The 23,251-nt window shown below is 49.3% G+C and overlaps 8 protein-coding genes across 8 annotated transcripts; 5 read left to right on the forward strand and 3 right to left on the reverse strand.

Annotated features, from left to right (window-relative positions):
• Positions 1–783: 783 nt before the first annotated feature.
• Positions 784–1,386, forward strand: SCP_0212730 (hypothetical protein; the record flags this gene model as incomplete). The annotated part of the gene is made up of 2 exons (XM_027755182.1): positions 784–798; positions 856–1,386. 2 exons carry the CDS (start codon positions 784–786, stop codon positions 1,384–1,386), a joined length of 546 nt encoding a protein of 181 aa, XP_027610983.1.
• Positions 1,387–1,461: 75 nt separating this feature from the next.
• SCP_0212740 (hypothetical protein) lies at positions 1,462–1,743 on the reverse strand (the record flags this gene model as incomplete). The annotated part of the gene is made up of 2 exons (XM_027755183.1): positions 1,462–1,471; positions 1,526–1,743. The coding sequence occupies 2 exons, from the start codon at positions 1,741–1,743 to the stop codon at positions 1,462–1,464; spliced, it is 228 nt and encodes a 75-aa protein (XP_027610984.1).
• A 1,399-nt stretch (positions 1,744–3,142) lies between these two features.
• On the forward strand, positions 3,143–4,126 carry SCP_0212750 (hypothetical protein; the record flags this gene model as incomplete). Its single annotated transcript, XM_027755184.1, has 1 exon — positions 3,143–4,126. The coding sequence occupies one exon, from the start codon at positions 3,143–3,145 to the stop codon at positions 4,124–4,126; it is 984 nt and encodes a 327-aa protein (XP_027610985.1).
• A 362-nt stretch (positions 4,127–4,488) lies between these two features.
• On the forward strand, positions 4,489–7,989 carry SCP_0212760 (Transposon Tf2-6 polyprotein; the record flags this gene model as incomplete). The annotated part of the gene is made up of 1 exon (XM_027755185.1): positions 4,489–7,989. The coding sequence occupies one exon, from the start codon at positions 4,489–4,491 to the stop codon at positions 7,987–7,989; it is 3,501 nt and encodes a 1,166-aa protein (XP_027610986.1).
• Positions 7,990–8,408: 419 nt separating this feature from the next.
• Positions 8,409–9,213, forward strand: SCP_0212770 (hypothetical protein; the record flags this gene model as incomplete). The annotated part of the gene is made up of 2 exons (XM_027755186.1): positions 8,409–8,916; positions 8,978–9,213. 2 exons carry the CDS (start codon positions 8,409–8,411, stop codon positions 9,211–9,213), a joined length of 744 nt encoding a protein of 247 aa, XP_027610987.1.
• Positions 9,214–11,779: 2,566 nt separating this feature from the next.
• On the reverse strand, positions 11,780–13,051 carry SCP_0212780 (Peroxisomal membrane protein; the record flags this gene model as incomplete). Its single annotated transcript, XM_027755187.1, has 7 exons — positions 11,780–11,803; positions 11,862–12,060; positions 12,114–12,141; positions 12,187–12,662; positions 12,713–12,813; positions 12,867–12,921; positions 12,981–13,051. 7 exons carry the CDS (start codon positions 13,049–13,051, stop codon positions 11,780–11,782), a joined length of 954 nt encoding a protein of 317 aa, XP_027610988.1.
• A 380-nt stretch (positions 13,052–13,431) lies between these two features.
• On the reverse strand, positions 13,432–16,879 carry SCP_0212790 (ubiquitin conjugating enzyme family protein; the record flags this gene model as incomplete). Its single annotated transcript, XM_027755188.1, has 16 exons — positions 13,432–13,677; positions 13,731–13,768; positions 13,821–13,917; positions 13,978–14,055; positions 14,107–14,148; positions 14,207–14,273; positions 14,326–14,340; positions 14,399–14,514; positions 14,567–15,238; positions 15,292–15,555; positions 15,610–16,014; positions 16,065–16,318; positions 16,369–16,449; positions 16,503–16,563; positions 16,613–16,777; positions 16,847–16,879. 16 exons carry the CDS (start codon positions 16,877–16,879, stop codon positions 13,432–13,434), a joined length of 2,634 nt encoding a protein of 877 aa, XP_027610989.1.
• Positions 16,880–19,206: 2,327 nt separating this feature from the next.
• SCP_0212800 (hypothetical protein) lies at positions 19,207–23,046 on the forward strand (the record flags this gene model as incomplete). Its single annotated transcript, XM_027755189.1, has 25 exons — positions 19,207–19,300; positions 19,358–19,453; positions 19,508–19,522; positions 19,575–19,605; positions 19,661–19,843; positions 19,893–19,981; positions 20,034–20,270; positions 20,326–20,396; positions 20,451–20,533; positions 20,586–20,765; positions 20,831–20,839; positions 20,890–21,044; positions 21,097–21,171; positions 21,229–21,258; positions 21,308–21,324; positions 21,372–21,493; positions 21,552–21,571; positions 21,626–21,684; positions 21,738–21,852; positions 21,903–22,131; positions 22,184–22,284; positions 22,336–22,405; positions 22,474–22,493; positions 22,542–22,615; positions 22,669–23,046. 25 exons carry the CDS (start codon positions 19,207–19,209, stop codon positions 23,044–23,046), a joined length of 2,553 nt encoding a protein of 850 aa, XP_027610990.1.
• Between the last annotated feature and the right edge of the window lie 205 nt (positions 23,047–23,251).

The raw sequence follows: 23,251 nt of genomic DNA on the forward strand, positions 1-23,251 counted from the left end.
GTCAAGGTAAGCTCCTCTTGGAGCGATCTGGAAGCAAGGCGACTGCTCCGCCATGTCGCACGAAGACCCCTCACGGTGGGCTCCAGTTGACGAGATTGTTGTTCTGTCGCAAGCCGGATTGGAGGAGTACAAGCGGAATCAAGTCCGCGTGGGGTCTGAGATGCAATGAAGGAGAAGATTCTATTCCAGAGGTATGAGGTGGGTGGCCCGAAGGCATAGCTAGGAAAATCTCTGTAGTCACAATAATCGCTGGAAACGCATCGGGGTAAAATCGCACTGCTCTAAGAAGAACGCTGAAATGCAGAAAATGCAAGACTGCCCAGAAAATGCACAAACGCAAGACTGCCCAAAGATGCACTAACTGGATGGGATGGGAATGTGAATGAGGCTTTTGCAAGCGTACCTTCCGGGACAGTGGGTTCTACCCCCACCTCTTTCCCCGCCATCATACTTAAACTGGTCCTGACCTTTTCCTGCCCTCCTGATACTGCCCGCATCTGCTTAACAATTACTCCGCTGAATCACTGCCCATCACGCCATAGCTCGCAATCCTGTCCCCTCACGCTCCTACTCAATCTGAGAGGTCGTCCGTCACCGGGCCCGCCCGAGCGCCTGATAAACACCCGCCCGCCTCGGAGGCATATCTCTCATCCTGAACTCAATCTCTCATCCATGGATGCCAGCGTCATCCTTCACAAATACACCCTCACCGAAGCCCTTCTTTGCATTGAGATCTTTACCGAGCCCTTCGACCCGATCCTGTAAAAAGCATGGGCAGTCCGAATGCACGTCCTGCTGGTGAGGCTCCCTGCGAGCATATGTTCCTTCACTGTCTGATCCTCACACGTCCCTCAGGTCTTCATGGTCCAAGTCCAGTCTGAAGCGGCCAGTGTGGGGATCATCCTACCCCTTCCGCATGATATTCCTGTCCTTGCCCAAGTGGAAATACATCTTGCGACAGCTCGCACTGTGGAAGCCGGCCGTTGGATGGTCCCTCGGATTGCTGACCACCTTCCTGCTGTCATTCCTCGTGGTTTGACTGCGTGCGTTCTGTACGATGACCCCACTGTCTGCGAGGACTTCAGTTTGGGTCACCCACTGGATGGTCTCCCTGACATTGATGTGCAGTCGTCCTGTCCCCATTTCCCTGAGATCGCATTCCTTAGTTTTGCTATATTGCCATCAGGAACCTTGCACCTTCAGGTTGAGACATTGCGCAATGCGGCCTGCGAACTGTACGATGTCATGCACGGGATCACCGGTAGATGCGAGTTGGCGGATGGTACTTTGAGGCGGTTGCGGATCATAGTTGAGGAGTTAGAAATAGCATTCGGGCTCGTAGCATTCCCTCGTCCGATAACCAGCTTCCAATTGCTGTCGGACTAGGGTCTGTTGTGTAGCACCCTGTGGTATCTCCGAAATGTGAGACCTCTTCGCAGATAGGATTCTCACCTCAGCGCGCTATGCGTCCCTTCACCGAAAGAAACGGTGACACAATGACAGAATAGAGTTGACAGACGCTGACCTATGAGTTTCCTCAAGTGCAGCCCATGCCTCTCGGGGGTTTTCCAAACCCAACACGAAAGCCATCTGCGGGGGACTGAGGTTCATCAAGATCTTCGAGTACGCCTGCTCACGCTTCTTCTTCTTTGCTGCCACTCCCTTCGGTCCTCTTGCTACCAGTTCCTCCTCCTCGGGCCCAACAACCTCCCACAAATCTGCAGCAACCAGATGTGCCTTCATCAGGGCACTCCACTTGATGTAGTTCCCCTCAACGAGCTTGGGTGTTACAACGCTCCTCACTTGTGGCGCGTCTTTTCTTTTTCTTTTCTTTGTTCCCTTTACGTTACCAGACCACGTGATCCAACACGTGACTCATCGGAGCGCAACCCCCGATTCTTTATTCAGATGTCCAGAACCCCTAGTCTAGGGTTACACCGGATCCAACTCCGAACCTTCTTCTTATCGCACATGCAAGACGTGCATGTATGCCTCATCTTTACCTCGTTCTGATACATGACTCGTTATTCCCATTAGTACTGATTATCTCTCACGACCTTACTCAGCTTTCCCATACATATTACTTCCTCGCTGTTACCCTGCTTAGACATCGTTTCACCTTATCTAGCCAATGAACGATCCTGCATTACTGCGTAGTACTGCGGATACCTTTTGTATAAGTAGACGACCTTGTCGAGCTGGATCCCCATCTCGACCTGGTTACCATTAAACCAGCTTTTCACTTGCCTTTGACTGAGATCGACCGTCAGTAGCAGACAGCTACTATGAGTCATAAGAACGAACTCTGATCGACCTTCAGTGCGAGGACATCGCCAGAAGTGTCACTTGAACGGACTTGTGTCTTAGACTAAGACCTTGTCTCGTGACGACTCGACTAGACGCTCGTGTTTCGCTGCCGCGTAACATTAGGTCGAGATCTTATTACTCTCTGTGACTTCCTAGAGTCTAACAACGAACTACCGACCGGACCGAACCTTGAAGACTGAACGATACACCCGATTCGATTGCTAAAGCACCGTTTGAGATTACTCTGTAATCGAGGTAGCTGAAGGGATAGACTGATCACTCATCTTCGGAGAGGGGTCTGTCCGAGAGACCAATAGGCCGAGGAGGCTGAGGTAATCACTCGAGCAATCAGCAAATAGGTGTATCAGTTTGAAGACAGAAGACACTCTACGGGCTTGTTAGCCGACGACGAACGAACCCACTTAGTTAAGGACGGTGTGCAGTCTACGTGTAGACATAGGCCACACAGAAGAATTTATCCACGCTGGATTTTAACTATATCAACCCGACCGCTCTTCCAGAGCAGTACCGCGAGCACCTCCCATCCCAAGCGGAGTGGAGCACAGAACGAAACGCACATTTCATAGGAGGAAGGCCTGTATTCATCAGGCCAGACAATCACAACTTCGACTACTCCCCAGAGGAATTTGAAAGGACACTTCCCCATAATCTTGGTGGAATAGTGCTCCAGCACATCGCAGACAGCGGTATAACGACCTCCTATCCAGGAGAAAGACCAGACGCCCCTTGGAACCCCCCTGCCCAGAATCCTGTACCCCAACTGACTCTTGCACCAATCGTACCCGATTACATGCCACCGATGGCTACAGTTACCATGGATGAAGGACGTCACCATGTTAGCCAGAAGGAACTTGGTTTTAGAAAACCCGAGATCTTCAACGGTTCAGACCGTTCGAAGCTTAGGGAATTTATAAACCAATGCAAGAACTACATGGCCAGAAATAGCCATGTCTACCAGGAGGACAATCAGAAGATCGCATTCGTGCTATCGCACATGCAAGGAGGAACAGCAGGATCATGGGCACAGAGCTTCATAGAAACGGAACTCACCAATGATGACTTCCTTTCTTATGGGAGTTGGAGAGACTTCATTGCAAGTGTGAACAAAGCATTTGGCGATGAAAATATTGAAGAAACCGCTCGTACCTTGCTGCGTAACATCAAGCAAGGAACTCGTACTGCGGACGACTACATTGCCGAATTCCGATCGCTTGAATCCAAGGCGAAACTAGAAGATGCCGGAAATATCGAGTATTTCAAGTGGGGACTTAACGACCCACTCCGACAAAGGATATATGGGATGGAAAGCATGCCCAAGACACTTGACAAGTGGTATGAATACGCCTCGCGGTTTGATAACCAATGGAGATCTGCTCAGATCTTCAAGCGAGGAGCCACTACAACGACGCGAGGAAAGGGCCGATCTGTCCATCGTCCCTACTACTCGGCTTCTGCAAAGGATCCAAACGCGATGGATGTTGATCGTGTCAATATCTCGCGCTTATCCCCAGATGAGCGACAAAAGAGAATGAAAGAAGGATTATGTTTCCTATGCGGAAAGAAGGGCCATATAGCCAACGACAGACAATTCCACCCCCAGTCTGGAAGTTTCACCCGTGCTAGAACGATACAGCCCGGGTTAGACACAGACACGATCACATGGATCAAGAAGATGCGAGAAGACCTCGCACAGAAGAAGGAGACGTCAAAGGAAGAAACCAGAGAGGAACAGATCGCCTATGTGCGAAATGTCTTCAACGACATGACTGATGAAGAACGAACCCAATTGGGTTTTTGAGACGATGGCCACTAGTAATGCATGGACCGTCGCATCTTACCGTATCTCCCCTCGTTATTTGTAACACTAGCGGAAATTCAATCACTGTGAATATTTCGTTGGGAGAGAAGGAAGACGTTACAACAGAAGCCTTGATCGATTCCGGTGCAGCCGAAACGTTCATGAACATTCATTTTGCGGAAGAAAACGATTTCATCAGATGGGAATTACCAAAACCGATTACAGTCATGAATGCAGATGGTACACCAAATCAAATGGGCACCATTACTCATTGTACCTGGAAGATGATGAAAATCGGAGGAAGGAAGACACTTACTCGCTTCCTCTTGACCGGCATTGGCAAAGAAAACATACTTCTCGGCATGCCGTGGCTTAAACGCCTCAATCCAATGATCAACTGGGAAACCGGTGACTTTTGGTTTGGTAAAGACGCCAAATGGCCACCGAAACCCACCGTCGAAGATGCACCAGATGAAGAAGTTTCGATTTTCAAGGAAGATGGACTCCCAGAGTTAATCACCACTGAAACTTCCCCTACCTCGTTTAGACATTCGGAGTCTATTAGAGAAATCACAGCCGATAACACTGAGCGTGGCGAGTTACCCGCAGTGCGGAATGATACTGAACCAGATGACCCACCATCAGAAACCCCTATGGATCAGCTCGATGACGACGATCTAGTTATATCCTATATCGCAGGAGAGCCAGTTATTGGGATATTTGAACCCATCAGGAAGGAGTCACCTTTGACGAATGAAGAGACTGAAACCGCAGTCTTCACCATACGAAGAGGCCCCGCCATTGGAAGAATGACACACTGTACTCGATCCCCATTATTCTGTAACGCACAGAATACGGTCTTTTACAAACCATCCGGTAAATCACAAGAATTGGCACAACAGGCACACAAGGAAGCATCAGCTGTAGACAAACCCAAAACCGTCGAGGAGTTGGTCCCCAACTACCTCCACGATTTGAAGTCCGTCTTTGAAAAGAAAGCAGCTGAACGCTTTCCAGAAACCAGACCTTGGGACCACGCCATTGACTTGAAACCCGATTTTATTCCACACGACTGTAAAGTCTATCCGTTATTGCTCAAAGAACAAGGAGCGATGGATGACTTCCTGGAAGAAAATCTGCGAAAAGGATACATCCGACCGTCGAAATCTCCCATGGCTTCACCATTTTTCTTCGTAGGAAAGAAAGACGGAGCACTACGTCCCTGTCAGGATTACCGATACCTGAATGAAGGGACGGTGAAGAACGCCTATCCTCTTCCGCTCATTTCTGACCTTATGGATCAATTCAAAGGCGCATCGATCTTTACGAAAATGGACTTACGCTCCGGATATAACAATGTCAGAATCAAAGATGGTGACCAATGGAAGGGTGCATTTAAGACAAATCGCGGACTTTTCGAACCTATGGTCATGTTCTTTGGACTCTGCAACTCCCCGGCGACTTTCCAAATGATGATGAACGCACTCTTCAAGGACATGATCGATGAGGGATGGATAGTCATTTACATGGATGATATCCTCATCTTCTCAAACGATTTGGAAGAACATCACGTTCGAACCCGACACGTACTCCAACGACTTAAAGACAACGACTTATTCCTTAAACCGGAAAAGTGTTTCTTTGACGTTAAAGAAGTCGAATTCCTAGGCATGATCATTCGAGAAAACTACATTGGCATGGATCCTATCAAACTTAAAGGAATTGCAGAATGGCCTGAACCAACCACGGTAAAAGGTGTTCGCTCTTTCCTAGGGTTTGGAAACTTCTATCGGAAGTTTATTGCCAACTTCTCGGATATTGCCAAACCATTGACGAATCTTACGCGCACTGCCGCTGGATCTCCACCTTTTGAATGGACAACAGAATGTCAGACAGCTTTCGACACATTGAAGCAACGATTCAGTACCGCCCCAGTACTGTTACTGCCTGACAAGGCAAAACCCTTTATTGTTGAATCCGACGCTTCCAAGTTTGCTACGGGTGCAGTTTTACGCCAAGCCGATATCAATGGAGACCTCCATCCTTGTGCCTACATTTCACAGACACTCAATCCAGCTGAACGGAACTACGAAATCTACGACCGCGAACTCCTCGGAATCATTCGAGCCCTCACTGAATGGCGCCATTATCTTGAAGGCTCTCCCCATCCCGTCGAAGTTCGCAGTGATCACAAGAACCTCACGTACTTCCGTACAGCTCAGAAGTTAAACCGCCGACAAGCACGATGGAGTCTCAAATTATCACAATTTGATCTTCACCTCATCCATGTCCCTGGAACTCAGATGATCCAATCTGATGCGCTCTCTCGTCGTAATGGACTCGATGACAGTGAAAGTGACAACGAAGATCGCATTCTTTTACCCAACGCACTATTCGTGCGATCCATTTCCCCGACACTATTCGACGAAATCAGGAATCACGCAGCAAAAGACCTCATTGTTCACGAAGCCCTCAAAGCGATTGCGCACAAAGGGCCATTCCCCATGAAATCATCGCTTTCCGACTGGGAAGTTCGCGATGGTGTCATCCTCTACAAGGGAAAGATTTACGTTCCACCATCCGAAACTCTTCGTCGTGACCTCGTTCGACTACATCACGACTCCCCTGCCATGGGTCACCCTGGAAAGTTCAATACTCTTGAACTGTTACGTCGTGAATTCTGGTGGCCCGGCATGTATACATTTGTCTACAATTATGTTGAAGGCTGTGCCGCCTGTCAACAAATGAAACCGAATACTCATCCAACTCGTATTCCTTTGGAACCAATTCCCGCCGACCCACACGCATTACCATTTTCCTGTTGCACCACCGATTTTATTACCGACCTCCCCGTTTCCAACGGTTTTGATTCAATTATGGTCGTAGTAGACCATGACCTTACGAAGGGGGTGATTCTTACGCCCTGCCTCAAAACGATCACAGCTGAAGGAACGGCCAAGATTTTTCATGACAAAGTATACTCGCGATTTGGATTACCCGACCGAATCATCTCGGATAGAGGACCTCAATACGCATCCAAGGTCTTCCAAGAGTTAAATCGACTACTCCAGATCAGATCATCAATGAGCACAGCTTATCACCCTCAGACGGACGGAGAAACAGAGCGAGTCAACCAGGAGCTGGAAATCTATCTTCGACTCTATTGCGGAAACAACCCTGAAACATGGGCCGACCGCCTGCCAGACCTCGAGTTTTGTCATAACACAAGGGAACACTCGGCACGGAAGATGAGCCCATTCCGCATCATGATGGGATACGAACCACGTGGACTCCCTTCCGTATTTCCGACCACGAACATTCCATCGGTTGAATCCAGGCTTGACATGTTGCAGAAGATAAGGCTAGAAGCACTAGCCATGCACGAGTTAGCCCGACAACAGATGGCGGACCGAGTCAGACAAGGATCGCCGAAGTTTACACTAGGACAGAAGGTCTGGCTAGACTCGAGGAACCTGAAGGTCAATTACGCCTCGCGCAAGATAGCACCAAAGCGTGAAGGGCCATTCGAAATTGCCGAAGTCATCGGACCAGCCAACTATCGTCTCAAACTCCCGAAGACCTGGCGAGTTCATTCCGTATTTCACGCCGCCCTTCTATCTCCTTATCACGAAAACGACATACATGGTCCGAATTACGTGAACCCACCACCTGATGTCGTTGATAACGAAGAAGAGTACGAAGTCGAAGCCATCCTGAATCACAAGACGTACCGAGGTCATCTGAGGTACTTAGTCAAGTGGAAGGGATATTCTTCAGCAGAAAACTCGTGGGAACCTGCCCACAATTTACAGAATGCCAAGCGAATCCTCGATGCATATAAAAGGACCAGGAGAATCCAGTAGAGGAGAAGAAACCCGGAATGACTACCACGACAGTTTTCCTCATCATCTTCCTAATCGTCCTCCACTGCACAACCCTCACTTTTCTTTGGATCATCCACCGAATCCTTATCAGACGACTCGTCGAACACACACTCTTCACGCGAGACAGCCCGCACGCTAACGGCTGGGGTGATCAGAACGATGCCTGGAACTGATCAGGCAGCTCTTATCTCTGTGGGAATACTCTTTATCGTCCAATGGATTTTCATCTATTTGATTATTACCCGGATCCACGACATTCTATTTCACATCACAGATAACCGCGATCCCCTTAACGACCGAAAGGTATAAAAAGAGGAGAAGACGATATATCATCAATGCCCACTTCCGCTATAGACGACCTTGTTCACAATATACTCGCTGAAGTCGCCTCCACAATTATGAGCATACCCGCATCGCCTACGCTTGTCAATGGAGTACCCTCTCGAGCACAGACACCCTTTATCCGCGCCTCATCGCCCTCACCTTCTATCGAACTCAGTCACGCATCGGACGAACAAGAATTTGCCACACGTCTGGTCTCGGCTATCCGTGTTCCTGTCGACTTCACAGATATCCTCGTCGCCTTACGAAATCGCCCGCAAGATCGACAAGCAGTGGTTTCCATGCAACGAGCATTAGAAATGGACGAGTGGATGCAGACGGCCAGACAAGAGCTCATCGCAGCAGAGGAAAGGACGAGTAGAGCCCGAACCAGAGTCGACCAAGTCTGGTCATTAATGCGCAGTACGGTCACTCGTACAGCACAGGAGATTTGGAGGGAGCATGGGGACGAAGACATCGGACACATCCTCGGATACACCACTAATGGAACACCCGCATCCACTCCTCGCTCGTCGCCAGAACCAATTCCCGTTCGACCTCGCCCTCCTCGTTCGCACATACCCAGTGGACAATCTCTGTTATCCCAACCATCTTTCTCGACCGCATCCACTTCTTCGCGTCGCAGTCATCCCTACAGGGATGGACGTATCCCTGAACGAGGATCACGAACCAGCCGGCGGACATGCTACAGATGTGGAGGAGATCATTATGTCCGCGACTGCCCCCGACGACGATGAAGATCGCAATATTTCTTGTGGGACAAGAAACGTTAGACGGGAGCTGATGTTACAACGCTCCTCACTTGCGGCGCGTCTTTTCTTTTTCTTTTCTTTGTTCCCTTTACGTTACCAGACCACGTGATCCAACACGTGACTCATCGGAGCGCAACCCCCGATTCTTTATTCAGATGTCCAGAACCCCTAGTCTAGGGTTACACCGGATCCAACTCCGAACCTTCTTCTTATCGCACATGCAAAACGTGCATGTATGCCTCATCTTTACCTCGTTCTGATACATGACTCGTTATCCCCATTAGTACTGATTATCTCTCACGACCTTACTCAGCTTTCCCATACATATTACTTCCTCGCTGTTACCCTGCTTAGACATCGTTTCACCTTATCTAGCCAATGAACGATCCTGCATTACTGCGTAGTACTGCGGATACCTTTTGTATAAGTAGACGACCTTGTCGAGCTGGATCCCCATCTCGACCTGGTTACCATTAAACCAGCTTTTCACTTGCCTTTGACTGAGATCGACCGTCAGTAGCAGACAGCTACTACGAGTCATAAGAACGAACTCTGATCGACCTTCAGTGCGAGGACATCGCCAGAAGTGTCACTTGAACGGACTTGTGTCTTAGACTAAGACCTTGTCTCGTGACGACTCGACTAGACGCTCGTGTTTCGCTGCCGCGTAACATTGGGAATGCGCGAGTCATGTTCTGGCATGGTGACCACTGACGAAATCAATGTAGAATAGAATAGGAATAGGAATGAACGAAAAATGATTGGATGGCTTGGTAGATGAGCGCACAAGCCAAAAGTAACTGCCAAAAATCGAGAGTGTAGGCCGAAATGCAGTTGCAAGCGTGACTACCGGTCGTTGCTAGCGGTTGATTCGAGGATGCACAGCAAGAGAATAAGCAGGGTGTGTAAGCAGTAGGAAGAAGCAAACACTAGGGTGTCAGAGCTCGGGGCTCATAACCTATTGCATAAGCAGCAACAGACGGTGCAGCGGCGACGATAAAATTCTCTCCTGACATACGACGACCAGCGCGAGCGTACAAAATCTACTACGGAAAACTCCGCCGGCAACCTCCGAGATGGGCACCAGCTTGCCCACCTTCAACAATCAGGAAAACCCAACTTTCTCTTAAGAGAACACTTAACTGCCTTAAACAGACTTATAGTTCTTATTTAAGGAAATAAGGGCAAAAAGGGCATAAGCCATATTACATTAAGTGCCTGAAATCCAACTTATTGAGACTTATTTGAGAACTTATAGCCTTAAATAAGGGTTTTCAGAGCCAAAGGTCTTTAAGGAAAAGTGGGGTTTTCCTGATGCAAGCACATCGACATTCACTTTCACTTCATTCGCTATGCCATTGCTGAGGGGAAGATCTCGCTGTCATACTGCCCGACGGAGGACATGACAGCGGACATCCTGACAAAAGCTTTGCCGTCCATGAAGTGCAAACACTTCGCTTCGTCCATGGGACTCTCGAAGGTTTGATGGGGAGTGTCGCGATCTGAGATTGAGATCTTGTACGGCGCGTTTACAATACGTGCATGGTCTATTTCATTCTTTTATTGTGTTCTTGTTTCTCATCGAATGTCTTGTCTCGCGATTATGAGACAAGACAGTTTTATCTTACTTAACCAGTATATTAAGTAGGGAATGCTCCAGAGCTTACACCTGGAGCATTCCGCGTACGTATTCTCATCCTAACTGTATACTATAGCTACTTACTAGCTGTGCAGTGACCCGCATGTCACTGCAGGTATGAATTACAGAGCTTACACCTGGAGCATTCCGCTGACCCGCGTGTCACTGCAGCTCCGCTCTCCGGTCTCGTCAGCCACTCAACCGTACCGCTGCGCTCCAACGGCTTCGCCCGTTTTCCCCGTCGTATTCTATACGTTCACACAGGGCTACCTAGAGAGTAATCAATTTCGCTCTACCTGGCATGATCTCGTGCTACCACTTTCCGATATCCCTCTATGTCCCTCGACAGCCATAGGGATTATTCCAAAATCTCGGGGGAGATAGAGCCATATCGAGAGACTTGATATGGCTCCGTCTCACCCGATATGGCTCGAGGGGGTTTTGACCGGGGATACTGACCGGTGACCGGATAGCATATGTAAGCTAATTGCTCAAAAAATCTGCATGCCGCACAATGACTACAGCCTTGAATTTGAGACCTTCATCTATCAGAAACTATCTGAGTTTTTTTGGCTTCAGACCTGTACCTGTACACAAAACGTTGAACCCCTAGTACACCCAACTTCAAGCAGCCAATGTCCACGGCACCCCGGAAATCCAGACCCCATATTGACTCTGGTGTCAAAATTGTCGCGCTGTCTTTCTTCAGTCTCCTGCAATTTTCTTTTTCTGGTTCTTTTTTATTTTATTTTCCACCCAACTCTACCGCTATCGAGCCAGTCATTGGAGTCTGCGGAGATAATTATTCCCATCGTCCAAGGAAAGCCGAGAGCCTGAGCCCAGAAGGAAGATCCGCGAGGCAAGATCCCTTCAATAACAATTGCTGTAAATGAAGTGTACGTACTAGTCTTCGCTCAAAATTTGTTGACTCTGGATGTGGCTGCTCATTTGGGACGGTCCAACCACCACGTTAGAGACTCGATTATGCACAATGTATCGGCACTGACAGTATACATTCTAGTTTCACCCCTTTGTTTCAGTTCGCCAAAGGCGTTACGGCCTGACGATAGATATGTCATTGATGGCAATTAGCAACTCATGGGAATACTTGGACAAACCTTCTTTGTGATTTCATATATTCTCCTTTGTCCCATGAACAAAATCGCTGCCGTCAACACGCTCTGCACGAGCTTGCTGCCAATCCCCTTGTACAAGCCTTCGATACCTTCGTCCTTAATGATAGTCAGGATACCATCCAGTGACGATTTGTACTTCAGAGCGTGGGCTTGACCCGCTTGCAGTCTGCTCTTCATGACACTGCGCGGAAGAAGTCATGAAACAGGCCCAGTTCGCGGTAGTAAAACACATACATGTACGGATACGTGGACGACGTCGCCACTGCACAGTGTCAGAAAAGATTCATGCAAAGCCATCAACACTGACCTAGTTTCGAAAGGGCACCGAGGATAAAGTAATCCCAATCTGTGAGTACAGCGATGGCCGCAGCAGCACCGCCAGCGGCCCTCAGCTTTGCCGTCCGGCGCTTCACCAGCAGGTTCTTCAGCTGCTCAAATATAGTGTATTGCAGCACGGGGTTAATCACAAGCACGAGCGCGGGACCGATGCCGCGCCAGAATGCGCCAATGCCGTCCTTGCGCAGGATATGCTGGACGGTCTCAACAAAACCCAGGCGCTTGATGACCGGGCGCGGGGCGGAGGGGTCCTCGGGCGACTGTTCCATCGTGTGCACTGCCTGCGAGGTCTGTATGACCCAGATGGGGTTGCTGATGATCGTCGTCGAGGAGCCGGCGATGAGGCCTGCGAGCATGGCCTCGAGAGTGGTCAGTGCCTTCGTTCCCCGGTGGCCCCTGGCGCTGACAATTGCACCCTTTGTTCGCTCGTAGAAGTAGTAGTAGATACTGCGCAGACGCATCAGCATGATAGGCTGAGTATGGTGCGCGGAACTCACCCGTTGCTCACGGCGATACCAAGTAAACTGGAGTTAAGCCCGCTGTACAGGCCTAATACGCCTTCGCGTTTTATAATGTCTACAACGGCTTCATACGTGGACTGGCTTGCGCGTCAAGATCTGCCATGGCTTACGCCACTCTATGGAAGTTCACCTTGTGGGTCGTCTTCGTCTCAACCGCCGTTCGGGTTGAGAGGAAGATGAGGGGGCTATCGCGTCAGACTTGTTCAATAAAACAATCCCACACACGAACCGAGTACATACTCACTATGTAACCGTCATGGCTACGACGCCACCTGCTGCACCAGCGACGGCATGAATGACAGAATCGCTGACCATATTAGAGGTTCTTGTCTATTGCGACGTAAAGACGAAGTAGAAGATAGAAAAGGTGAACAATAGCGCTGTTCGCTGGTTCTGCGGTTGTCTGACGACGAGAGGTCCCACAAAATCCGGAGCCCATGGTCCCGAACGTTGCAGGCTTTTAATGCAGCACACGCTAAATCGCGTGAATATCACATGTTTCTATCGCACTGCTTACAGCTGTATATATAAGTTAAGGGTGAGTTCAACGCGGATTAAGTAGTATGCAGACAGGTTTTAATCGCGAAATACGACATGTCTTTCATTACTGGACTATGAACGTAAGGTACAATATATATGCAAAAACAGCGATGCGCAAAACATTTTGCACTAACAACCAGCTGTCAAAAAGACGTTCACGAGGACTCTCCAGCCTGCAATTTCAGCAGCAGACTCTTCAGCTCGTTCACGTCTGACTGGAAGCCGCTAGAGCTGCCGCCCGCCGCAGCTTTCGGGGAATAACCGCCGTCGCCAATGGGTCTCCCATCGTCTTCCGCAAGCCATCTATCGAGCTGCTCAACGATAGAACGTGCCTTGAGTCGGAAATGCGTGTGGATGACATCCCCGAACGGTTCTGGCGGGTTCTTCAGGTTACCCAACATCTATGCGGGCATGAGTACAAGTGAATCACAGAGTGTGAAGTAACGACGCATACTGCAGTTCTAACGACCATCCGTCGGACATTGGCCGAATCTAGCCACCTCCTCAGTTATCACGTTCACCATCACCGGGGAAAAACACTTGCATGCTTTTGATTGAACGGTGCCAGCCATACTTGCCCACCCGGGTTCATTGAGATATGGCTCTTCACAGAGAATCATAGACTGTATTGAAACGAGGACCTGGATGTCTTGTCAGAGATCTGCACATTATATATATAAAAGTAAACGCATCATGCTTACCTGCAATAACGTCGACTTGCCTGAAACCCAGCCGGGACCTGACCATGTACCTAGCAGCGACAGGCACACTTTACCATCCTGGACGAAGCATCAGATACGACTATATGCGCAACATGGCACATTGCTCACCGCGTACAAGTTGGGGTTGAAACGGTATTTTCCGCCATGAGTCTGTCAGGTGATCGGCATGGTGTCTGACCGTAGAATGAGAGCACGAGTTTAGACTCACAGTCATGTACTTAACCATCGGTGGAGACTGGTTATACGCGGCGCCTAGGAATACATCGAAAAGATAACTTTGTCCCCTTGAGAAATACACGGAAAGGCAGAATAGTAGAGAACGCGTACCATCCGTTATGATAGCTAATTCGCGTGACCAAGTCAGTCAAGCTGTAAGTGAGGGGATGAAGAAGATTCGCACGGCGTTCCGTCTGCACCCGTCACAAGCACTTTGATGACATCTACACGAGTTTCGTCTACGCGCATGAATATGGAGGAGTTCCAGTCCACGGGCAAGTTAGTAGTAAGAACTGCGAGCTGCCGAACGGTTAGTCCATCGTCACATCTCAAATGGCAAGGAACACTGTACTTCTTTCGCAATAGCGAGGGAACGTTTTGGAATGTCGGAATTCGCCAGCATCCGAGCTTCATTGTTGTAGTAAAATTTATAGTGCGGTACGTCGTCATCGTCTTGTCCCGGAGCTTCTAACGGTGGTATTGTAAGGTCGCAGTACTCGAACCGTACTCGGCTTGCCCACTCTTCGTATGCCTTAACCGTACTCTCCTCGGTCTCACCAGCCTCGACCCATGTATCGTCATCATCCGAGTTCGGGATTTTTGGCAGACTGGCGTGGAGCCTCTTGACGAATGCATCACCCTTGGTATCGACTAGCGAGCGATCTATCGCCTTGGCAGTGCCCAAGATACGCTGGCAGAACCTGAGCAGCTTCATGTTCTCCTCTGAGACAGCACGGCCGGGATCGGCCGCCTTGCCCTTCTCGTTGCCCGTTCTCCGCTTCTCCTCTTCCGTCATCTCCACGTCCTGTGACAGTTTCAACCCCTCGAGTCCCTTTAGGGCAGCTTTTGCCTGGATGACGATGGCTTCGAGGAGCTCCCGGGGACCTGAACTGCCTTCGTAGACGATTGAACGTTCGCGTATCCGAGAACTTCCCCTTGGAGATCCTCTCCTCGTTTCCTTCTGCGTAGCAACCATGATTGGCATGGCCATCATGCTAGCTAATGCTTCATGACACGAGACTGTCTGAAGCATATTACATCAATCGCCAAGTCCGACTGGCAGTAATGAAATCATACCTCAAGCCATTCGAAGAGCTCGATGTACAGTACCGAACGGTCGGACATGTCTGTCAGTGAGTCATTGCGGAGAAGCCGACTGCTGACGAGGTTGAACCGCCGACGAAGGTGTGCAAGGGTTGTCGGATGGACGAGGTAATCACTCGTTCGGCCACCACCGTCTCGATAAAGAGAAGGAAGATAGATCCGGATATTTGACAGAAGCTGAGCAAGCTTCTCGTCCTTCGTGCGTTGCAGAGCTAGTGCCTCCAACTGTCCAGAAACCTGGTAGCGAATACACTGAGCAGTGAATGTAGCCGCCAGTAAGAAGATGCTTACATCCTCTCTGACATCTCCGGCGTAGCCTACACCCAGTTTCGCCTTCTTTCCCTGGACCATAGGAGGATAATCTTCATCATCGTCATCGTCGAACTCGTGTTGCAGGATTGGGGCGGGAGCTACCTGGACCTTGCGTCTCTTGCCGTTTGTTGCCTTGTTCGTTTCGTCGCTTGTCACGTCCTGATCCTGGTCATCATACGTCTTCTCTAGCATGGCAAGCCCGACACCAAGAATAACGCCCTGCAGATTGGAACAATGGAGTAACACATCGTCTTCCTTCGAAGTGGCCTTCTGATGATCTGGGGTTGTAGGTTCTCCGCACGCAAAACAAAAAGTCTTCGTACATTTGGTACAAGTACGGGGAACAATGTTCCGTAAATGAATGATATAGGTAGGGAATTCCGCCTGAGTGCCGCATGAACTATTAGCTTTCAAGTGACAACTCGACAACTCACAAAAATAGTGAAGAAATCGCGCTTCTGCCTGGGAATAGATTGACCACAGCCGTGCGGGCACCGACATTCGCCTTGGCTGAGTTCCTGATACAGGCTGAATAGGAAGCTTTGCTCTCCTCCTTCTGGGCAGCCTTTCATCCACTGTCCTTGATTCATGAGAGTTGCTTGCTCGTTGACATCTGGAACCATGGCCACTTCAGGTTCTTCCTCCACCTCGATTACTTCTTCACGCCTGTCCTTCGAGAAGAAGATGCCTGAAAGACTGTGAACGGACGAATCAGAAAGTCGAGGAGAATAAGCGAACCTGCATAAGGATCCGCATTCGAATTGCTTCTGCCCGTAACCTTATCCTCGTAGTCTGAGTCGTAGTCCACGTAGTCTTCATCTGAACTCGTGCATTTAAGTCATGGACGACGTGCGAGCGTGTCGATCACTCACCCTCGTCGTCCTCATTCCCGTCATCTACCTCCTCGTCCTCACCTTCGGCATCGTCCGGTGTCTGACCCGCATTGTCAGTAAGAAATAACGTCTGCCGTGGAACTACGTACAATTGGTCTGTTGGCATTCTGCTTAGGACGAGCGGGTGCGCTCGACTCGGATGCACCTCCGTCGTCGATGATGTGATCAAAACTGCCATCAAAGATACGCTCTGCTGCTTGCATGACATCCTTGTATCTTTCCAGCGCAGCTCGTGCTTGCGCCACTGTGGCACCCTGTAAGCATTGCGGCCAGCCACAATTAGCAAAGTCGGGCATAGTTGGAACGAATGCGTTCCACCGCACCATCTCGACGAGCTGCTGAACTTCGCGATCCATTGTTATGAAAGCAAGATGTTCAACAAATTCTGTGGTTGTCTCGCATGCAGGAAAGAGGTCAGATAGGCTCGTTCGTTGCGTCACGAAGGGGACGAACGGTGTCACTTCTCTGTGCGCTGAAAAAGGGAATCTTGAATACCGCGCTAGTTCTTTTTGGGCACTTCGCCGCCGCGGCGTTCCACGAGCTCATCAGCAAAACCGGGAATTTTCTCCAAAGAGATTATAAAGGTGTAATTCCATGTAACTTGCGCAATTTTTTCACCAAGGAATACATTGCATTGTAATCCTGAGTCAGATTGCAGAGTTGCCAACTGGCATAATCAGTTATAAACTCTGGAAACATTCTACAGGTTATGAAGCTCATATAACTTCCTACAAAATTTATTACACGCTACATTCAGACTGTCCTAAACAGACCGAAACCGATTCATTCAGATCGGTTTGATAATTCTCAAAAGTGGGAGTATTCCAAATTAATTATGTCAACATATTATTATTACTGCAGCGACGGACAAAGTGCTCTACATTAGAGCTAGTTGGGCCTACTTACAAGCTCCAAAACCCGCGTGCCGCCGTAACGTCCACTTACCGCAGTAACAACACCCGCGTGCCACCATAACAAACAAGTAGTTAGGCCTACTTACCGCGCCAACACCCGCGTACCGCCGTAACAACCAATGCTAGAAATCAACATACACTACACGTCCGCCCAGAGGCATAAAACAGTAGAAATTGAAATAGAACGCACTATGCGAGTCGCTCCAACCACGAGAGCCCGATCAAGCACACGCAACAAGGAACCTGGTAGACCTGTGGAATATAGTTAGCTGCGAGTAACAACACTCACCTGGCGGGCATCTGGCAGAGGCTGCGAATTTATATGCGAGTGAGGGTGGCGAGGATTGTCAGCGGATGGTAGTCGCGATGCATCGAGATTAGCCTCAGACTTGCCTCCGAGTTGCCTCGAAACGGCTTCGGATCTTTTCGCTGTGAGGGCCTGGACGAGAGCCTTGCCTCAATGCTCGCATTTGGTGCGGTATTCGGGGGCCTGAAAACTAAAACGCGACGCAAGAGCCAACTCGGAGCGAGTTCTGCAGAGAGCGCTAGTAGACGCCCAATAGGCGCTCCTTACAACATTATATTTAGTGTCTAGAAGTTCTTCCGACTGTGTAACCTGGTGAGCAACGTTTGACTCGGGTTACATTGCTCGACAACTCTTTGCCAACATGTATTTTTGTTATAACTTGTGTATCAATTTCTATTCTATGTAATCTTCTTTATAGACCTCTACTACCTTTACTTTGATTACAAATTGGTTTAAACATCACTAGTCCTGTGTAACTTACACAACGCTTGCTACCCCGATGTAACTGGTGTAACCTTACATAAAAATTTCCCGCTTTTGCTGATGCTTGAGCTTCTCGGAAGCTGCTCCAATATCCTTTTAATTGTCGAATACGAATACTTTTCTCGCGTTTACCGGACATACAAGCAGCCTGCATCCTCTACTCAACTCATGTACTGGATTGCAATCGGATCGCCTGAAGTCGTTCGTGGTCGCCCTCGTGGCGGAAGCCGTCCTCAAGTCTGACGGGCCGTCTCGAGGTCCGCGAGCTTCGTGAACATCGTCCCTATCTCTTGTCTGGTCTATATCTCTTGTCTGCTTGTCTGGTCCAGACCCTCTGCATTATGACGGCTCATACTGGACCCGTGGTCGCATTCGTTGTTGATTCCAAGTGGAGCAGCTGTGATGCCGGCATGCTCCTGCTTGCCACCAATATCATCAGGTGCCGACTTATCAGACCGATTGGATCCAAAGTAGAAAACACTATTGTTGGACATGCAAAATATTTGTCAGCATTACTCGAAGTTAGCCGGCGATCGACGTCATGGATATCATATGTGCGTTGCAGCTTGACCGTTGAAGCTTTGAAGCCACTCCCCGTTTCTCTGTGCGTCGGAGCGACGTTATTTTCCAGCCCAGGGCCGCTGTTAGCTCAGCATTTGTAGGGTATAATTGGAAAGCTACGACGACGTGGTGACGTCGATCCTCCCCAACTGGATGTCCTGCCCTCTATTCTCGTCCTCGCGTTCTCTCGCTGAGGCGGTACATTAAATCAATTAATTAGGCAGCGCTAAACTCTATGCCCATTCGAGGAGTACTTACTCCCGCTTGCAGCAACATGCATTATCATCGTGTGGAGCAGAAGAGTAAAGCGTCACGAAGACGTTGCCGATCCCGACAAGTTGGCTAGTACGCCCATATAACTCTGCGGTCCCACACGCTGCGAGTAGAGCCCCTTGCGTCGATGTTTCCCGACAACACCATGACTGGTCCGTCTTCCGACGATGAGAGGTTGCGCATTCCCCCAGAACGGCAGGATAGCCTGGATCCAAGCGCACGACGCCGCAGTACCAGAGGTAATGACCTGACCTCTATCAGCCAGCGTTTTCTGGATTTGAATTGAGGTTCCTCAGCCTGTGATCATTGTCGCCGCTCCAAGAGCAAGTGCGAGCGTGGAGCATCCGCGTTAGATCAACAATCCTGCCGCGGGTGTCTATCTCTAGGTCTTTGTAAGTGTGTGTTGTTGATCAGTTTAGTCTCTCACTGACACGCTGCGGCGTCAGCTTGTACATATGTCGGTAGGTGCCGCAGATACGCCAAAATATGTCACATCTTCAAAGTTCTTCTCAGGTCCGAGTCACAAACGAGGACCGCCTAAAGGGTAAGTAACGCCCATCGTTGTGATAGGTGCACTCGTGTTTATATCTACATCATAGGTACATTCTTGCCATTGAAAGACGCTTGCACCAAGTCGAAGCATTGCTTGGGACGATTATCGGTTCTGACGATCTCCGCGCTCGCAGCCTTGTGCAAGACCTATCTCAGGATGATCTTGCCCGCCAAATCATTCACCGAGTGGAAATTGGTCCGTTTGGTCCCAGAGGTCGCGTGGCTCACCCGTGAGTCAGATAGTTCCTTCACCTGAATCTCACTAATTGGTTACCCTAGCTTTGGCTCAACGAAGGAAGATTTTCTCGCATCAATAATGAATGGTGTTGAAATCTCTTTCCGGCCCGATAACCGAAGTCCTGAAGCAGGTTGGTTGTGTTATTGCAGACATTCGATGGTCTTTCGTTTATGCGCTTCCAGATGTCGGCGCATTAGTCAGTCCGAGTAGCAATTGGCAAGACTGTCTATACCATGTTCTGCGCGCATCAGGAAGCGGCTCTTCGCATGAGAGCTCGATGGGAAGGGGATATTCATCGTCTTCCCAGAGTCACACCGAGTCACTTTCTTTGACTTCTCCGGTATGTTCTGGCTCGTCCTGGTCGCATTTTCAAGGGGAGCAAACCGGTTGGGATCTCGCGAGACTGGAAAAGATCGGTGGTATGTTGCAGTGCTTCTTATTTTATCCCTCAACACTATCTAACAGGTGAGTCAGCTTTATCCGAAGACTCTACAACCAGGGTCTCCATTAGAACAGAAGACGTCTATATCGATCGTGATAGGCAGGTTAGTTTACTTCACTTCGATTTTTGACAATGAGCTGTCCTTGATATCTCGTAGCTGCGCATCATCCATCCTACGAGCGGACTGCACACACTATCGCAATATTGTCAGCTCCTCGCCAACAATAATGGAAAGCCCTTGTGAGTCCTTAAGACCAGTGCTGTCACGACCATATGCACACACATTCCGCAGTGAACTTTCATGGCCATCAACTATAGGGTCGTTGCCATTTGGTCCTGCTGCCGCTCCCTCACTCTTTCAGCCTCTTATGGATCAGCAACAAAACATATTAGTTCACTATTTCTTCAACTATGTTCACCCGATGTACCCGGTGATCAATCGAACATACTTCATGGTGCTGTATAACGAAAAGTAAGTGCTTCTGTACATCTATATGCAACCTCAACTTGCGAATTTCTGCTCTTGAATGGCAACAGGTTCAACTCGTGAGTAACCTGTTGATTGTAGTCCGTCGACCTTCAACTTCTTCTCTCAGTTTCATCAAGGGACCGTATAATTCTCACAATCCTACGCTTAAGGCCTTCGAGGTCCTACTACTCTGCATTTTCTCTATCTCGGCAAGGTACTTGGATATTCCGGGAGGAAACCGTGATAGTGACGAGTACGCCGCCGAGGCTGTTAGATTATTGGGTAGGCGATAGATAACGGCCGTGGGGGAAATTGCATGGCTGACATTTTCCAGGTACCGTCTCTGGGATATCTAGTCCATTGCTGTGTCAAGTGCTTCTACTCCTTGGTTATCGCAGCTTTGGGATTGGTATGTGGAGATCTTCGGTCATGTCTAAATAATTTCAGAGTCACTTTTGACTATCAGGTGAGGCGGAAGATGCATGGACCTACATTGGTGAGCCTGTTCAAGTGTGGAGGGCCGATGTACTCATCAATGTTTGCAGGTATGGCCGTACGCATGGTAAGGGGCGGATTTTGATCGATGTCAAATATTGACATTGCGTGTAGGCATATTCTCTGGGCTTGCATCGCAGGGTGGGCGAACTGGCTTCTGCAAGCTTCGGCCTGGTAACGTCGCTCGAACAAGAGACGCGGCAACAACTGTGGGCTGGTTGCGTAATCGCCGACAGGTACCATTGCCATTCCCTCTTTTACGATATCGAAGCGACTAACGTGCTATGCGCGTAGATTCGTTTCTGTACTTCTCGGTTAGTATTGGTTCATTCCACCAGCGATATTACGTCGTCACCTGCTCGTTCTAGGTCGACCCTCCATGATTCTCGATGGACAATTTGACATATCGCTAGTAGACATCCCAGAAGTTAGCATATTTGGTTCTATCGCACTCGGCTGTAGCTCACCCAAGGATCGTAGTCGACAGGCCGAGGCCCAGTACTTAATCCTTCTCCGCCCGGTAACTTAGCACTTCAGCCGGAAGAAGTGAACGAAAATGTTGTGTTATCGTGCTTTAATGCGTCTTGCGCTCTGTGTGAGTTCAATGACACTTATCAATGTCCTTGAATCTCACTCATTGGACAGCTGTAATCGTCGGTTCAATTGCAAACGAACTTTACCCAATTGATCGACCTGCTGATTCGACGCTGTACTTCCGCGCCAAACGGCTGGAAGACAAGCTCTCTGGATGGATGGAGTCAACCTCCTCTTTGCTCAACTTCAATCTTGCCACAGTCAATGTGCATTCTGCGCCATGCATATTCGAACTGCAGTTGCACTATTGGTGGGCCGTCATCTTACTACACCGAGTGTTGTCGGTTCTTTTCTCCTTTTCTGAACATGCGCACTTGCTCACTCAGTCGCAGTATTTACGACTCTTGGATGAAATGCATGTTCCGCCCGGGAGACCGGCCATCGCAGGCCTGCACTGCGTGCCAAGACGCCGCGGGTCATATATCGTCAATAGGTCTGTATCAATCGCTCTTTCTGTCTAATACTCAGGTTAATTTACTCGTAGTTACGGTCTTCGTGAAGCAGTGGGAGAAATTTGCTTCTGCTTTTCTTCCTGGATACATCTTGGCGGCGGGGTTAGTGTGGCCTTCTTTATTTCTTTCATTTCATTTCCCGACTCATTGCGGTTGTCCCGTCTGTCTAGGGCTGTTGATTTGATGCTCTGTACGGTGCTGCTTCCTTCACCCAACATAGTTACTGAAGTTTTTGCAGCAAAACTGTCGCACCACACTACGGAGGGTGGTACTCGGCTGAGACACAATCTCACCGCCCTACGGAAAGTCGAGGTCGATTTGCTCCCTGTCAGTTCTCGTCTGGCATATCTAACGATCGTCTTCAGGTGACCTGGCCAATGGCGTCCATCGTGCAAAAGCTCCTTCACGCGTGCCCCTCCAATTTCCCTACCACGTCTTTTGTCCTGTCCTCACCACACTCGGGAAGAAAGCGATCCACGGGAGAAGCCTCCCAGAGCACCGAGCACCGGGAGCCAAAGACTGACTGTCGACCGCAGATGGTCTCATCCCCTGTGAAAGATCTTGTGAGCTTCGATACCCAAGGCCGTGTGCAAGGTCTCGGCTCTGCGTTGGGAATCGTTACGTCGCCTCCATGTCCTGGTTTCCAGGACCCCGGTGAAGGCTCTTCCAATGGCAGTTCCTTACCGGGAGTGACTTATAGTTCTGCTACTATGCATTCTCTTGGCGCGTTCGGTCTCTGGTAGATGTTCATTTTGCTGGAATAAACAATACCTGCGTCAAAGAATGTAGTAATTGCACCTATGCACTGGTGTTGCGGTCAAACAGCAGCTTCAGTTTGTGTGAGACTATTCGAGTGTTCATTAAATAAACAATTGGAAAGCGTGCTAAAACTGGTGGCAATGCTGTGTACATAGAGTAGGAATCCATTTCTCCGGCGGAAAAATACAA

This window comes from Sparassis crispa, assembly GCF_003851025.1.
Source record: "Sparassis crispa DNA, contig_000001F, whole genome shotgun sequence".
NCBI classification, from domain to species: domain Eukaryota; kingdom Fungi; phylum Basidiomycota; class Agaricomycetes; order Polyporales; family Sparassidaceae; genus Sparassis; species Sparassis crispa.